We start from the raw sequence: 16457 nt of genomic DNA on the forward strand, positions 1-16457 counted from the left end.
CAAGTACTGAGTAAGTAGCGAGTAACTGTTTGAAATGTCCGATTTATTTTATAAATAAATGCTATCAGACAGTCAAAAATAAATATACAAATTTTAGTATTTTCAAAAGGAATATATGTAAAAAGATCTACAAAATAAGGCACAACAATTCTAATTTCAAGATTTCAGTTTTTCACAACGTAAAACTTTTTCAAGCAAAACCCACAGTAAATATATTCACATTTACAGCAGCCTCAGAGAAAACATTAGAACGAGGCAACTTCAACATAACAGACTACAGCTGATGCGCCAGAATGTCATACTAGGGGTGGTTCTTTTAAATACAAGAGGGATTAAGTAAATCGGAAACAAATGACACAGAGATGCAACAGGTATAATCAGGAAAAGTTTATTCCCAAGGCGGACGGCAGGAATTAAAAAAAAAAAACCCCAAAAACCCCAAAACAAAACATCTGTGCTAAAACTCCACAAGAATAGACATTCAAACAAAACTTATTTTGTATACTAAAATACCCTGAAGTATAGACAGTGGATTAACACAATGTAATATGGAAAAATGGAAAAACTACACTCGCAAATAAACACTGAAATCAGAGTAAAGTAAGACAAATACAAATTCCCACTATGTGGATGTACATATGTGTATGGCTCACTTTACCATAAATTGTTTCTTCAGTCAGTGAACTGGTGCTTCAGCTTCAGCAGCAGTTTGCTCTCAAGGTTCTTGCTGTGAAGCTGTGACCGTTTGGCAGTGAACAGGAGTCCTGCATGACTAAAAAGTCTCTCACAGGCTGCAGATGCAGGAAGAGCTGTATTGACTTTGATCGACAGCTTCTTGATCTGAGGAAAGCCATGCAATAGCTCCACACCTCCAATGAATGGACATGAAAGGTACCTCTCCAGTTCCTCTGCTACTGGCTTTCCTGACCCCATGGATCCATCATCTTCATCGAATAGGCCGCTGTTTGTTCTGGCCTCGCCCAGCTCTGGGTCTAGGTGATGTCTGATGAAGTGGAGACCTGTGGAAAGATGTAAGGTTTTCAAAAGAATTAGGTCTGGTCATTATAGTGCTGTATACACTGCCAAGCTGCAGATGTTTGTTTGGAGGAAGCCTCCAAAAGATGGCCGTGTTTTGCCTTAATCGTGTGTGCATCGTGTAGTATACATGGGGTAACGAAAAGCAGTTAACACCTCACGACCAGCTCCCAATCATCAATCGTATGGTCGCATGATAATCAAACCAGTTTGAAATCCTGTTGCCTCTCACACTGCGCAGCACAAACACAGAAATGAAAGAAAAGGTGGAGCGGCACGGCAGTGCAGCGTGTGATCTGGACACAAGAGATGGAGGCACAACTTGGAGGATGAGGCAAGCTCATCCGAGTACATAAGCGTAGAGCTGCCACCGGGGCAAAAGAAAAATAGAGCTATATCACGTTATAACGCAAATAGTTTATTGTTCTAACAATATACCTTTCACGTTTGAACAATATAATATTTATATTGTACGAACGTGATAATTATGTATATTGCAATAATGTGATATTATATTGTTCAAACATGAAAGGTATATTGTACAAACATGAACAGTATAATGTTAGAAAAACATACTTTTCACGTTATAACGTGACATAGCTCTATTTTTCTTTTGCCCCGGTGGCAGCTCTACGCTTCCTTATCCGAGGCTTTTCAATGTGGCCTCACAAAATTATCACGACTACAACAACCATGAAGAGTTGGATGGACATTGCTGCTCAATCACAGCTGCCTGGTCAATGTTTTTCATTAGTAATTTAGCAGAGTTGATGGTGTCTGTGTCTGTGTGAGTGAAAGACAGAGAGGGAGAGCGAGGGACAGATTTTGTATGATAAGCTTCATGTTATGGACGCACAGTTTGAGTACTCAGGTCGCATCAGAGCATCAGGCCTATAGTGTGAGACCCTGCATCGTGACCTATGAACTTCTAACCTCTGCGATTTAATTGTACAGTTTGAGCAGGAGCGGAATAACGTGACTGAAAAAAACTCGCACAGTGTTTGCCCAGCTTAATGCAGACTGTTTAAACTAAACAAGCTGCTGTTTCACATAATAAACCCTGTCAGCCGCAGTGTTGCCTTCTGTTTTAACAGTTAAAGCAGTAGAGACCATTGACTGTAGAAAACATGGACGACGCGACTCCGCCTCCTCCCATTGTGCAAAAATGAAGCCAAAATATCCCGCTTGTGGAGGCTGCCATCTTGCAAATTTGGAGCCAGAGTCTGCGCACTAGTGACTTGAGGTGGAGCGACTGTGTAACGCTCCCGCCCACACACCCGCTGGACATGACCGCAAACACGCCCCCCTACACTTTTTACGTAGCCCGGCTGCTCGAGTTTTTTTGCTGGTTTACCGTGACTGATGACTCGTTTAATTAAGGTAAATACAACCATGTCACCGTTATAAAAAAAGATGCACAGCGTATCATCTTATAGTTCTAAAGTCACTTTGTTGTTAATTCGTTTGCTAGATTAGCCGCTAGCATACGCACTGTGTTGGAGGCTTGTTGCTAGCTAGTTAGCGATGCTACACACCTGCTACTCTAATAGTCTGTGTTATTGAAGGATTCAGCACTTCTTATGTTTGTTTTTATCCATTTTTAGACAGCGATGAGATCAGCTGCTCACTCTACAGAGGCCCAGAGTTACTGTTAATATCAAAAATATAATGCTGTCCTTTGAGATTTTAACATAAGACTGTGAGTGTAATGGATCTAAAACTGTTTAAATCTTCAGAGCCCTCTACAGCCTGGTAACATGGAAACTTTAAAAACATCAGCAGAACGTTTCAGTAGTGTAGTCTAATTTGTTCTTTTCATTTAATAACAGAGTCCATATTATATCAACAGCTATATTCACCCTGGAGAGAAACTAGTGAGGGAGACCATCAGGACCAAGCTGGGTTTCCTGGGTCCAGAGGTTTGGAGAAACTTCTTCCTTTTCTTTCATCACAGCTGTCCTGTGCCAGAAGTTCTGTTGACCGACTGAGAGAGACTTCATTTAAGAAACACCAGGAAGACTGAAGCTCATCGCATAGATCAAGCAGGACTCATGATCTTCACCAGCAGCTCCCTCACAGGGAAATCTTCAGCACTCCTCTGTAGGCCCGCCCCAGGAGATGGATACACCCAGCATTTCATGAACACTGTGATGGAGACCTTTGGTTTGTGTAATGTTATAAATACTCGGATACTCCCCAGAGGCTCCAGACTTTTACGTGAAGATATTATATTCAGTCCTGTAGAAAGTTATATATTTAAAAATATATGATCCTCTCTGGTTACTCTGGTATGAATAACTCTGAATCACTTTATGGTAAATAACACATTATCTGCAAAAAACTGTGAAAGAATTCCAGATGACAAGTTTGTAGTTCAACATACAAGTGACGACCTTTGACCTTCATCAGGTTTTATTTAATTGTGCCAGAGAAAATCTCATATGCTCTTCATGCAGCTGAGTACATCGAGTGTTTAAAACGGAAGCTGTGCAGGTCTGAGATCAGCAGCTTTGTGAAACACCAAACTGAGGTCCTCTTACAGTTTTTTCTGAATGCTTAAACCCTAACTGTGATTTTTATAGCACAATTTCTAAAACTATTAATACTTATAGCAAAACCACTCACTGAGTTTGCAAAACTAAAAGCACAAACACTGCTTTGCACTCAGTTTGCCATTTTGTAACACACACTTTGCAAAACTGTAGGCACAACTCACTGCTTACACTCAATTACCAAATTTCCAACACACTCCTAGCAAAATTATAAACATGTATGGCTATCATTAACACTATTTTGCCAACTGTCTGGCACACTTTCACATGTGAAAACTGTTTTAGATAATTAGTCCACTTTGCAATCAGCCTAAGCTCTATAAACAGGCCACAGGTAAGCTGTCTATGTGGAGTACAATGGAAGGAGCAGCAAGAGTGAGAAGAGTGAGAATCAGAGGAGGCCGAGGGAGAGGACGTGGAGGTGAAGAAGTTGGAGGAAGAGGACGTGGAGGAGCAAGAAGAGGACGAGGAGGGGAAAGAGGAAGAGTAAGAAGAGTAAGAAACAGAATAACTGATGACATCAGAGCTACAATAGTGGACCATGTCATCAACCATGGGATGACCCTGAGGGAAGCTGGCCAATGGGTGCAGCCTAAACTGAGCCGCTACACTGTGGCAGGCATCATTAGGACATTTCGAAATGAGAATCGGTAAGTACTTTGTAGCACTGCCATACTCTAATGAGAAACACAACAGTACCATACATGCAAAAATACTGAAATTGTTACTTTACAGAATTGCCAGACGTCCAGATGTTGGGGGCAGAGGCAGAATGTTCACTCCAGAGCAAGAGACCCATATAGTGAACATGGTGATTGCCAATAAGGCAATAAGACTGCGTGAAATACAGCAGCGCATAATTGATAATGACACCATCTTTCAAAATATACACAGTGCAAGCATTTCTACACTAAGTCGTGTACTTGCCCGCCACAGAATAAGAATGAAGCAAGTTTACAGAGTTCCTTTCGAGAGCAACACAGAACGTGTAAAGCAACTGCGATATGACTATGTGCAGGTAAGCTAGTGTCATTGGTTCTGAATGTGGAAGTGCATACTGTAGTGCTGTGCATGGGCCTGATGTGTTGCATTTGTTTTGTCTTGTCCAGAGAGTGATGGAACTAGAAGCAGATGCAATGGGACATGAGCTACTTTTTGTGGATGAGGCTGGTTTTAACCTCAGTAAAACCAGGAGACGTGGCAGGAACATTATTGGACACCGTGCCATCATCAATGTCCCAGGACAACGTGGTGGTAACATAACCATGTGTGCAGCTATAAGCCAAAATGGTGTTGTTCACCATCATGCAACCATAGGCCCATACAACACTGCACACATTATTGCATTCCTGGACACCTTGCATGACATGCTCACTGTTCAGAGGCCAGAGCAGACCCGATATGTCATCATGTGGGACAATGTTAGTTTCCATAGGGATGCTTTGGTCCGCAACTGGTTTACAGATCACCCATCCTTCATGGCACTCAACCTCCCTCCATACTCTCCATTCTTAAATCCCATCGAGGAGTTCTTCTCTGCCTGGCGCTGGAAAGTGTACGACCGTCATCCTCATCAACAGGTAGCCCTTTTACAGGCAATGGAGGAGACATGTGGAGATACTGACCAGGCATCATGTCAGGCCTGGATACGGCATTCAAGGAGATATTTTCCCCGGTGCCTTGGACTGGAGGATATCGCATGCGATGTGGACGAAATTTTGTGGCCGGACCCAGAAAGACGACATGATGTAGGCTGATTGTCTTTTTTTTTTCCTTTTTTTTGTGAAATTCCTATTTTGTGTTCTGACTTTGTCTTGGTTTTGATGAGTGTGAATAAACACCAATACTTGAAGTTTGGATCCTTGTATGTTTACATGACACTATGACAAAAGTGTGACCTCAAATTGACATCTGTACACAGAGAAAGCAAAAGCCAGATGTGTTTTGTATTCATACCATCAGTGTGCAGTTGGCACATTGTGTGCTTAGTAGATGATGGCTTGTGTGTACTGTTTGATACGAAAACACCATTTTTACGAAGGTGTGAAGAGTTAATCTAGCTGTGTTCGCTTTTGCAAGAGAACTACAATGTTTTGAGAATTGGGTGACAGGTTTTCTTATTTGTGTGTAGAGTTTTGCAAAAATAGCCAATAGTTACAAAAAATGTGCTTAAGCAATCAGAAAAAACTGTAATGCTGATATATAGTGACACAGTTACATGAGTGATTAATCCTTTTGTTTTTTTGTCTTTATCAATAAAGCTGCAGCTTTCCCTACAGCAAATGTAGTATTTTAAGCTTTGTACTGTTTTCATCAGTTCATTTTGCAGTTAACATGTTGGATGATCTGTCTGCTGTCATTGGGTGGTGCTGAGGTCTGAATCTGAGGGCAGCTCCTGTAATCACAAAGAGAACAAAACCATCACAAACTCAAATATAAATTTTATCCCTCAAAATTGAAATAAAGCTGATTCTTCTGTCCTCACACACTCCCCAGATAGCAAGACGACATTGAATCTATGTTGATTTTTCATCCGAACCGTCGTATATGGTCGGGGTTGAAATGCCAATGTTGTAACAACATTGAAATACTGTGGTAAACCGACGGTCTTACTATAGAGACGTTGTAACGATGTTGATTCACCGTTGTTTTTTTGTCATTGATATTTGATCTATTTATAGTCGACCAGGTGACAACAACAACGTCGAGAAAACGTCTATTTATAGTTGACGATCATTCGGCTCCGGTCACCATCAAAAACCATCAATTTGTAGTTGAGCATTAAATTGCATTGCAACTAATCGGGTATAAAGTACCAGAGAAAGTAGATTTATTGTTCATTTGTTATCAATGACTTGGTCTAGTTCACCAGCTTTAAAAAATCGTGTCTACGTGCAATTTATGTGTAGTTGACCGGGAAATTAAAGCAGCGATCACTTGGACTATTCCGCAGCACCCCTCTCACATTGGTACATCCCCCCAGGTATTCATTGTCTTCTACAGTAGAGCGGGACATTTGATTTACTCTCAGCGGAATTGACCGGAGAAGGCATCAGGTCATGCACTGCACTGGCCTGCACCACGATTAGTATAAGGTAAGAATGAATGATTTTTTTTCCTACTCGTTATTTCCATGTTTGCATTTGAATAACAGTAAAAAACTCGTTAATGTTGTACATTAACGAGTTTTTTTTACTGTTATTTACGTTGCTCCCACAAAATGTGGGAGCCCGAAATTGTGTCTACTTCTTACAATCCGGCAACAAATAAATTGCACTGCGAACAAAGTATATCAACAAAGAAAACATTTTTGTTTCATAATTTCTTCGTTACATTCCCTTACAAAGCTAGCTTTAACGCTTCGAGGTTTCCTTTGTTCTTGCCGTCGCCTCGGCGCTTGACCCAGACTTTCGCTCTGTAGTTGCTTAGTACTACAAAAAATTCTAAATCTGTGATATATGATTGATAAACGTAAAGTTAACTGTATAAACGTGTTCAATGACTTTGTTACTTTTGATGATTGGAGAGCACTCGCTTCAATTCGCACACGAAAACTTTAGACTCAGTTTGAATGCTCACGCGGCATGCCCACGTGACTGTACGTTGCACGCGTACATGACTTTCCGTTTGTGCCTTGAATAATGAATAAGGCTACGTCCACACGTACCAGCGTATTTTTGAAACCGCTGATTTTTCTATGCGTTAGCACCTTTTGTCCACACGTAATGTATGTCTAGCCGTACATTGTGTTTGTATTTCCAGGCACATTTCACGAAGCAGAACGCAGTCGTCAGAGATATCCACGTGAACGCTGTGATACGTCTGACCTTCAGTCCGAAGAAGAAACCCAGACCAGTCTTAAAAGAAAGCACAAGTAAAATCTTTTTATTCACAAACATATCTTTGATTGTTAAGAATTTATGATCTTGTCTTTTATACATATCTGTGGTGCATGCATAATGCAATATCACCACATAATATAGTCCAAAAAGTGGAAGTTTGTAAACTTTTTAAAAATGCAAAGCCGTGTACACTTGTGCACTTCAAAAATTCATTGTATACTGTACCTTCTTGCACGTCTCTGTTTCCTGTGTGTGTTGTTAGAAATCAAACTAACTTTAGGAAACAATATGCCAAAAGCATATTTACAATTACTTAAGACCGTTTTTAATTTCTTTTCTGTAGACCAAATCCCCTGTACACATATACGGACTCAGAGGATGAGCAGCCTACAAAAAAACGGTTTCCCCAGGCCCCTCGAGTGAAAATACCAGGTAATAAAATACTGTCTAGTGTCTGTGTACATATCTGTGTCTGACACGAGGAAACTTTTTTGACAAGTTGTCTGTATTCTTAAATACTTAAAAAATTATCTTTTTCTAAACAGCCCTCATCACTCCGCAGTCTGCCCCCCAGCCCACTGATAGCAACCATCATAATGCCCCACCCAGCTTCCGGCACCTTTCGCCACTCCAGCACAAACCGACACAGCTTTGCGATCTCGCCAGCATGCAGAGTCTGATGTCTTCCCTATAGATGGTATGCTTTTAAAAAAGCTTTAAAGCTGCATCACAATGTCATTGTACTCTTATCTAAAAAAAAAACCCAATTTATACTCCTGAATGTCATCTTGTTGTGATTTTTTTTTTTCTGCAGATTCCAGAGACTCTGTGAGGCCACTATTACAAGTTTGAAAATCTTGGAATTTCACAGTTTACATGGTATAACAAATATATGTGACAGGCAAAAACTAGTAAACACTTTTAGCAGTTACAAGAACTAACAAATGAATATCCAACAAAAGGGAATAGAAATACATTGTACTGCCAATACTTTGGTTTATTCTTTGTATGACTTGAAAATCAGGCTTTAGGGAAAACTAAATGACATGTTTCTATCATCAATTACGTGAAGTAAACACACAAGCACTTGCATACACATTTAAGACATGAGACATGCTAATTCCATCTCATAAAATGTGTCTATAGGTGAGACGCTTTGCGTTGATTGGTGCTGCTGGACCGCACTGGAGGTGCGAGTCCGCCGTGTAATGGTTTATGCCATTACGAAGGAGCTGGCCTCTGTACTCGACTGGGCAGGGGAAAAAAAACCAAGGACCAGACAAAGCAAAAAAGGGCATTTAAAGAGACAGCGCTGTGCAGATGCATATTTGGTAAGTTTTAACATTTATTGTAGTTTTATGAGCCTGAAGTGAACAATAATGGGATCAACTGATGTGCTGGGTGCGTTTCACATTTCCTATGTCTGTTTTTTGCTATATTACTTTGTCTTTCTTAATAACAAGACTTTCATGTCCGGTTAATCTGGAGATGGAGTCTTTGGTCTTCGGCTTGTTTTGTCCTCGGGTTATACACTTTGTACAGCCCGAGGACCCCATGTTTTCTTTTTTTTTTTAAAGGATACATGGCACACCATGCTAAAACATATCACATTTTCAGCTTATAGCTCTTTGGGAATCAAATGCGGCAGTTTGCTGATTTCCACCTGGTGACTTTCATGTTTATCAGCCTAGGAGTTTACATACTTTCTCCCTGCTGAAGACAATTAACAAGAGCTTATTCATGTGCTCTAATTCCCTTTTTTTTGTCTTTGTTTTTTTGTGTGTGTGTCTATTTTTGTCCTAGATGGCCTGGCGCAGTAGGTAGGGGCGAACTCTATGTCTGAGTTGGTCTTTGCTCAAGCAGTCCAGAAATGGCTCAGATATGCTCCAGATCGTACGGGTGGCGCGCAGGACACACATCATCCATCCCCATCCCGGAGTAAATAATAAAAAGTGACGTGAAACATAGAAATGTAAATAGGAAACTTTGTCTTTTAATAATTTATTTTGCAAATGATACATGTCTATTGACCTTTTTTGATTTTTTGTTTTTTTCAATAAAAAGCAACTGTGCGAAAGAGGTGGAAAATCAATACCATAGCTCAACAGTGTTTCAATATCAGAATCTGACATTGTTTCAATGTCAACAGTGTTAGAAAATATAACGTCGAATCAATGTCAGGTTTCAACATTGATTCAACATCAAAACCTGACGTTGTTTCAACGTTAAAAATGGGTGCAAGAGTGATGTTGGGTCAACCTCACACTTCAACGTTGCTTCAATGACGTCGCCTGATATTGACTCAACATTGTTTCAATGTTTCCTTGCTATCTGGGTCAGGATCTGAAGTTCTTCTCTTACATTTTTTCAGTATTACAGTACACTACAGTATTTTAATCCATAGTTCCTGATTAATGAGGAGTTACTGAAGTACAAGCTTTTAAAAAGCTTGTACTTACTGTCTTTACAGATGTGGCAAGAGACCGAAAACATGCTGTTCTTTGCATATATTTAATATTCAGTTCTGCACAGGAGCTGAAGCAGCGTGCAGCCTGTTGCTTTTACAGTATAATACTTGTAATAAAAGTACAGTAACAGTAATTAGTGACTGATTAGCCCGGAACGTTTCTCTTAATTTCTTTAGTAAATTCATTCACCTGCACAGATTAGCTAAACGAACCCTGACAGCCGAGTGCTCATTTTAGCTAGCTAGGCTAGGTCTCAGGACATAGCTAAGGACAGTAGTTACGGATTAGCTTACAAACACGATTAACTTACCGAAAAAGTGCAGCGGGGCCTCGGGTCCTTCTGTCAGGTAGTCCAGTTTACTGAAGAACACCTCAGGCTGTCAGGTTAAAACACTCGGTCGTGTTTTCGTAACGTAAACGCTGGCCCTCCTCTCAGAGCCTACGCTCTATCTGCTATTCCCGAACAGAGATACGCAAGTTTCTCCGTGACTGCAGCTGCCAGTCAAAGCTGCTATGATGACGTTTCACCCCAATTTAACATCACCGCAGTAGGAATTAGAATCAAACTTATGGGAAAGGAGACCCCTTGGACATCAATCAGCATGATGAGAATTATTGATAACAAAAGAAAGAATCTTTGGAAAAAAATTATCTGAGGAGAATAAATTTATTTTAGTCTGACCCCAGTCCCATCCGCTAACATGGAGGAGGCGGGGTTTATGACCTATACTGCAGCCAGACACCAGGGGGCGATAGAGACGTTTTGGCTTCATTTTTGGGGAGCTGTGGCGTCGTCCATGTTTTCTACAGTCAATGGTAGAGACGAGCTGTTTGCATGTTCGTGGAACTCTAGCGTCATTAACCAGGCTAGCTGTTAGCTTATAGCTCACGCTAGCTAACCAGCGAGCAGTTAAAAAGACAGCTGAAGCTGCACAAAACACCCACAAACTTACCTCACTACAACGTAGCGCCGGAAATATGACTCGCAGCTCGAGCTCGACACAGCTGCTGTAACATAACGGTGCGTTCACACCGAACGCGATAGAGGCAGCCAGAGCGTCAGGTTTACATGTAAAGTCAATGGAAAGAGCACGATGACACGCGATTGCGCGTCCGGCGAAAATTCGGAAGCAGATTTGCGTCGCGAAAACGCCAAAACCTGTGAAACGCGCGTCAGTGTATCGCGTCTGGCGCGTTTGACTTGCGAAAAAAACCACACGCGTGAGTTTTTGTGTTGCACTTTGTGCATACGCGTGTTTCGCCTCTACTGCTCGAGTTGGAAAATCTGAACTCCGGCGTCAATTCGCGCCGCGACAACCAATCAGGAGGCTGGTCCCGCTATTTTCCCACTGATGTACTAACAAGATAATATGTTTATTCAGAGGACATCTGCAGGAGAAAGTGGAAGAGCCTCAGGGACACATATAATAAGGAGAAGAGGACAGAGAAGGAGAAGAGGAGTGGGTCTGCAGCAGGATCGGGGAAGAGATGGAAGTTCTTCGCGGTCATGGGGTTTCTGGACCCCTTCCTCACCCTGCGGGAGACTAGCGGCAATATGGTGCGGACCGTGGAGAACTTCCCCCCCCGAGGACCAGGGACAGCCCGGAGAGGCAGCAGGGGAGTGTCAGTCAGAAGGACAAGGTTTACAGTGAATTAATGTAGGCAGTTAATTTATGCGTGTTGTCATATAGGAATATATTTTGTTTATTAATAAAACAGTATACAGTGGTCCCGCTGTTCACCCGTCACATTTCGCTGATTTTTGTTATTGCACCGTACAGCTTTCCACAATGCGCATTGCATTCTGCAGCCTGATTGACAAATCTCCTCCGTGTCGTGTCTCCTGCGCTTGCCAAACTTATCATGTTTGGTTTTGATAACCATCACGTCCAATAGAAAAAACAGCCCCAAAACACTCATAACTATGACCCTCATTCGGAGATACACACCTGCACCGTGAGGGAAAAAGGTGCACGAAAGTGGCGCGCAGACGGAGAAAAAGCACAGCATAATAAAACTTCCTCCCACATTTCCGGTTCACGCGCGTCAAAATATGCAATTTTGACGCGTGATGGATTTTTCTTGGACACGCGTTGAGGTGCGAATGTGCACGCGTCAAATTAGGGGCGTTTGGGGCGTTTTCGCTCGCGTCTATCGCGTTCGGTGTGAACACACCGTAAGACTGACAACCAGCTAACCACAGTTAAAAAGATATTTAGAGAAAACTTACTGTTTCATCAGGTTACGAGCTGATTTCTTTAACGCTGAAAAGTTGGTTTGTTTTGGCTCTGACTGAAGACACCGACACTGCAGACATAGCTGTTCTTTTGTACTGCTTTTAAGTGAAACATTCTTTGTATGTGAGGCCAATGGTGTTCATCCTCTTCTGCTCTAGCGTAGACTCTGCCATCATATTTCTTCTTTCCGTGTGTCGCTACTTTGAAACGCTTGGGCCACTCCGCCCGCCACGGGTTCAAACTGGTCTTGTGAGTGTATGGCCACGTCTCATTGGTAAAAAAGTTACCGGAAACTCCACTGACGGCATGTTATCTAATGTGTTAAAACTAATTTTTTTTTTTAAGTAACGAGTCGAATTTTGCAAATGTAGCGGAGTAAAAGTAGCATTTCTTCTTTATAAATGTACTCAAGTAAAAGTAAAAAGTATCGTGCAAAAAAGGTACTTAAAAGTACATTTTTTTCAAAAACTTACTCAAGTAAATGTAACGGAGTAAATGTAGCTCGTTACTACCCACCTCTGAATATATATCCATATCTGCAATTCTGATACTTTATTAGTTTATTAGTTTTATTAGTTTGGTAAAAAAGACATTCCTATAACTTTAATAATACAGTAACAAGTACAACTACTAAACACTACTGTGTCCTAAGGAAACAAAGACTAAAATGTAACAGAGATAACATAAACTTGATATACATATCTATACATGCAGCTTCCTAAATGTAACATTCAGGATTATTCACTGCAGCTCCAGAAATCAGAGCTACCTCATCAGATCCAAGTGTGACATCAGCTGACACTCTTTACAGGAGATTCCATCTGAACTCTGTGGAGCCTGATCTCAAGGTTTTTAAGTCCGACCCTGAAACCAGAAGAGGATCTTTCTCTCTCTTCAGATTCATTATGATCCAGTGATTTCAGTCCTGCATGATCAGGCTGATGTTTGCACAGAGCAAGTAATGAAGTGAATGTTTTTGCACATTGGTAACAGTGAAACAGTTTATTTACAGTGTGGGATCGTTTGTGTTCAGAGTATGAACTGAGATTCCTGAAGCTCTTGTCAGACTGGTCACAGCTGAAATTCACTTCCATGTGTGTATGTTCATGTTTGTTACGATGACCTGATTGTGAGAAGCTTTTGTCACAGTGTCTGCACTTGTATGGTGTCTCTCCTGTGTGGATTCCCTTATGCTTTTTCTTTAAGCTCACGTGCAGTGGTGAAGGATGACCCACACTGGTCACATATGTGCTTCTTGACCCCACTGTGGAAGAGTTCATGTATATATGGTTTGTGGAAGCCTCTCCCACATTCTTTGCAGTAGTTCATTTTGCCTCCAGTGTCTACGTTGATGTGGTTTTAGGTCCCGTTCATGACTGAAGGTTTTTCCACAAAGGTCACAGAGAAACTCTTTCCCACCACCACAGTGACGACAGGGTTGAGAAATGGATCCATGTGCGTTGCTCTACTTCTAAACAAAGACATTATAAATCAGGGAATTCCTTCAACATTTTTATCCTGAATGTCGCCTGAAATAAAGAGCATCTCTGGCAACGTCCAATTACGTTTTACTGTTTACATTATAACACTCAGCTTACTGAGCGAAGATGAGTCTTCATTTTTCCAAACAGTTCATTCAGTATAACTCCATAAGTTTACTGATCAGACTTTTTCCAAACAATCTGGTTAAAATTACAAGATAAAGATAAATACATACCTCACAGTAACTGCACTTCTAGAGTTACTTTCTGGTGTGGATCTGTTGGTGTTTTTTCAGGTGATATGGAGATTTAAAGGTCTTCTCACACAGGTCACATTTGTAAGGTCTCTCCTCAGTGTGGCTAAACATGTGTTGTTGTAACTGTGCATCTGTTGTAAATGGTTTCCCACACTGATCACAGCAGTAAACATCATTTCCAGTGTGAATCCGCAGGTGAATATTTCGGTAGTGTTTGTCGCGGAAACTTTTTCCACAAAAGTCGCAGCTGTACGCCTTAATTCCAGAGTGGGTAACTAGATGCCTCTGTAAGTTGGTATTTTGAGCCAAAGTCTTACCACACAACTCACAGCTGTAAGATTTAACTACACTGTGGATGAGTTGGTGTCTTTTTAAGTTTCCAGCCCAGTTAAAAGACTTTCCACACAACTCACAGTTGTAAGGTTTAAATCCACTGTGGAAGAGTTGGTGTGTTTTTAAGTTTCCAGCCCGGTTAAAAGACTTTCCACACAACTCACAGCTGTAAGGTTTAAATCCACTGTGGATGAGTTGGTGTGTTTTTAAGCCTCCAGCCTCGGTAAAAGACTTTCCACACAATTCACAGCTGTAAGGTTTAACTCCACTGTGGATGAGTTGGTGTTTTTTCAAGTGTCCAACCTGGGTAAATGACTTTCCACACAACTCACAGCTGTAAGGTTTAACTCCACTGTGGATGAGTTGGTGTTTTTTCAAGTGTCCAGCCTGGGTAAAAGACTTTCCACACAAGTCACAGCTGTAAGGTTTAACTCCACTGTGGATGAGTTGGTGTTTTTTCAAGTGTCCAACCTGGGTAAATGACTTTCCACACAACTCACAGCTGTAAGGTTTAACTCCACTGTGGATGAGTTGGTGTTTTTTCAAGTGTCCAGCCTGGGTAAAAGACTTTCCACACAAGTCACAGCTGTAAGGTTTAACTCCACTGTGGATGAGTTGGTGTTTTTTCAAGTGTCCAGCCTGGGTAAAAGACTTTCCACACTCATCACAACTGTAGGTTTTCTCTCCCTTTCTTCTGTGAGGTTTGTCGGCCTCCTGAGAGCGCTGACTTCTTGCTCCATGTTGGTCCTGCAGTGACAGAGATACAAACAGAGGCAGTGAGTGAAATGTAGTCATGGAACAAACTGAAACTCCCTCCATCAGTGGAATTCAACATGTCAACAAAAACATTGTAGGTGTGTTTCCACCACCTTCTGGTGGCAGTATCACATTACAATGATGTGACGCAATGAGAGTTTTAATTAAAATGACATTATTGAAGAAATATTGATCAATGAAGAAAATCTTTTACGAAATTGCAAGTTCAACTGATGATATTGTTGTTTCAGTGTGTGCTTATAAAATATGATCTTTGTATTTTCTTGTAGGGGCGATCGTGGCTCAAGAGTTTGGAGTTCGCCTTGTAATCGGAAGGTTACCGGTTCGAGCCCCAGCTTGGACAGTCTCGGTCGTTGTGTCCTTGGGCAAGACACTTCACCCGTTGCCTACTGGTGGTAGTCAGAGGGCCCGGTGGCGCCAGTGTCCGGCAGCCTCGCCTCTGTCAGTGCGCCCAGGGTGGCTGTGGCTACAACGTAGCTTGCCATCACCAGTGTGTGAATGTGTGCGTGAATGGGTGAATGACCGGATATGTAAAGAGCTTTGGGGTCCTTAGGGACCATAAAAAGCGCTATATAAATACAGGCCATTTACCATTTGTAACTTCTGTGGTTTCTGATTTCAATTCAATTTTATTTATATAGCGCCAAATCACAACAAAAGTCGCCTCAAGGCGCTTTATATTGTACAGTAGATAGCACAATAATAAATACAGAGAAAAACCCAACAATCCTATGACCCCCTATGAGCAAGCACTTTGGCGACAGTGGGAAGGAAAAACTCCCTTTTAACAGGACGAAACCACCGGCAGAGCAGGCTCAGGGAGGAGCGGCCATCTGCTGCGACCGGTTGGGGTGAAAGAAGGAAAACAGGATAAAGACATGCTGTGGAAGAGAGACAGAGATTAATAACAGATATGATTCGATGGAGAGAGGTCTATTAACACATAGTGAGTGAGAAAGGTGACTGGAAGGGAAAAACTCAGTGCATCATGGGAATCCCCGGCAGCCTATGTCTATTGCAGCATAACTAAGGGAGGATTCAGGGTCACCTGGTCCAGCCCTAACTATATGCTTTAGCAAAAAGGAAAGTTTGAAGCCTAATCTTGAAAGTAGAGATAGTGTCTATCTCCCGAATCCAAACTGGAAGCTGGTTCCACAGAAGAGGGGCCTGAAAACTGAAGGCTCTGCCTCCCATTCTACTTTTAAATACTCTAGGAACAACAAGTAGGCTTGCAGAGCGAGAGCGAAGTACTCTAATAGGGTGATATGGTACTACAAGGTCATTAAGATAAGATGGGGCCTGATTATTTAAGACCTTGTATGTGAGGAGCAGGATTTTGAATTCAATTCTGGATTTAACAGGAAGCCAATGAAGGGAAGCCAAAACAGGAGAAATATGCTCTCTCTTTCTAGTCCCTGTCAGTACTCTTGCTGCAGCATTTTGGATCAGCTGAAGGCTTTTCAGCGAGTTTTTAG

The 16457-nt window shown here is 41.6% G+C and overlaps 2 protein-coding genes and 2 long non-coding RNA genes across 4 annotated transcripts; 1 reads left to right on the forward strand and 3 right to left on the reverse strand.

Moving 5' to 3' along the window:
* Positions 1-372: 372 nt before the first annotated feature.
* Positions 373-13018, reverse strand: LOC112846378 (uncharacterized). The gene is made up of 2 exons (XR_003219316.1): positions 12128-13018; positions 373-1019 (listed from the first exon to the last, which is right to left on the reverse strand). It is a non-coding gene; the product is annotated as an uncharacterized LOC112846378 (long non-coding RNA).
* On the forward strand, positions 3690-5416 carry LOC109201346 (uncharacterized). Its single transcript, XM_019356986.2, has 3 exons — positions 3690-4237; positions 4323-4605; positions 4697-5416. The coding sequence occupies exons 1-3, from the start codon at positions 3933-3935 to the stop codon at positions 5342-5344; spliced, it is 1236 nt and encodes a 411-aa protein (XP_019212531.2). The 5' UTR covers positions 3690-3932; the 3' UTR covers positions 5345-5416.
* Positions 13019-13346: 328 nt separating the features above from the next.
* On the reverse strand, positions 13347-14314 carry LOC109201373 (uncharacterized). Its single transcript, XR_003219241.1, has 2 exons — positions 13852-14314; positions 13347-13605 (listed from the first exon to the last, which is right to left on the reverse strand). It is a non-coding gene; the product is annotated as an uncharacterized LOC109201373 (long non-coding RNA).
* Positions 14315-14352: 38 nt separating this feature from the next.
* Positions 14353-14883, reverse strand: LOC112841714 (zinc finger and SCAN domain-containing protein 22-like; the record flags this gene model as incomplete). Its single annotated transcript, XM_025905844.1, has 1 exon — positions 14353-14883. A coding segment is annotated over one exon (531 nt), but the record flags the coding sequence as incomplete, so codon positions are not given.
* Between the last annotated feature and the right edge of the window lie 1574 nt (positions 14884-16457).

This window comes from Oreochromis niloticus, linkage group LG3, assembly GCF_001858045.2.
Source record: "Oreochromis niloticus isolate F11D_XX linkage group LG3, O_niloticus_UMD_NMBU, whole genome shotgun sequence".
Taxonomy (NCBI): Eukaryota; Metazoa; Chordata; class Actinopteri; order Cichliformes; family Cichlidae; genus Oreochromis; species Oreochromis niloticus.

Coding starts and splice junctions, on each gene's coding strand:
- LOC109201346 (XM_019356986.2), top strand. CDS start 3,933: ATGTGGAGTACAATGGAAGGAGCAGCAAGAGTGAGAAGAGTGAGAATC. Junction 4,238..4,322: donor ACATTTCGAAATGAGAATCG/GTAAGTACTTTG, acceptor GTTACTTTACAG/AATTGCCAGACGTCCAGATG. Junction 4,606..4,696: donor TGCGATATGACTATGTGCAG/GTAAGCTAGTGT, acceptor TGTCTTGTCCAG/AGAGTGATGGAACTAGAAGC.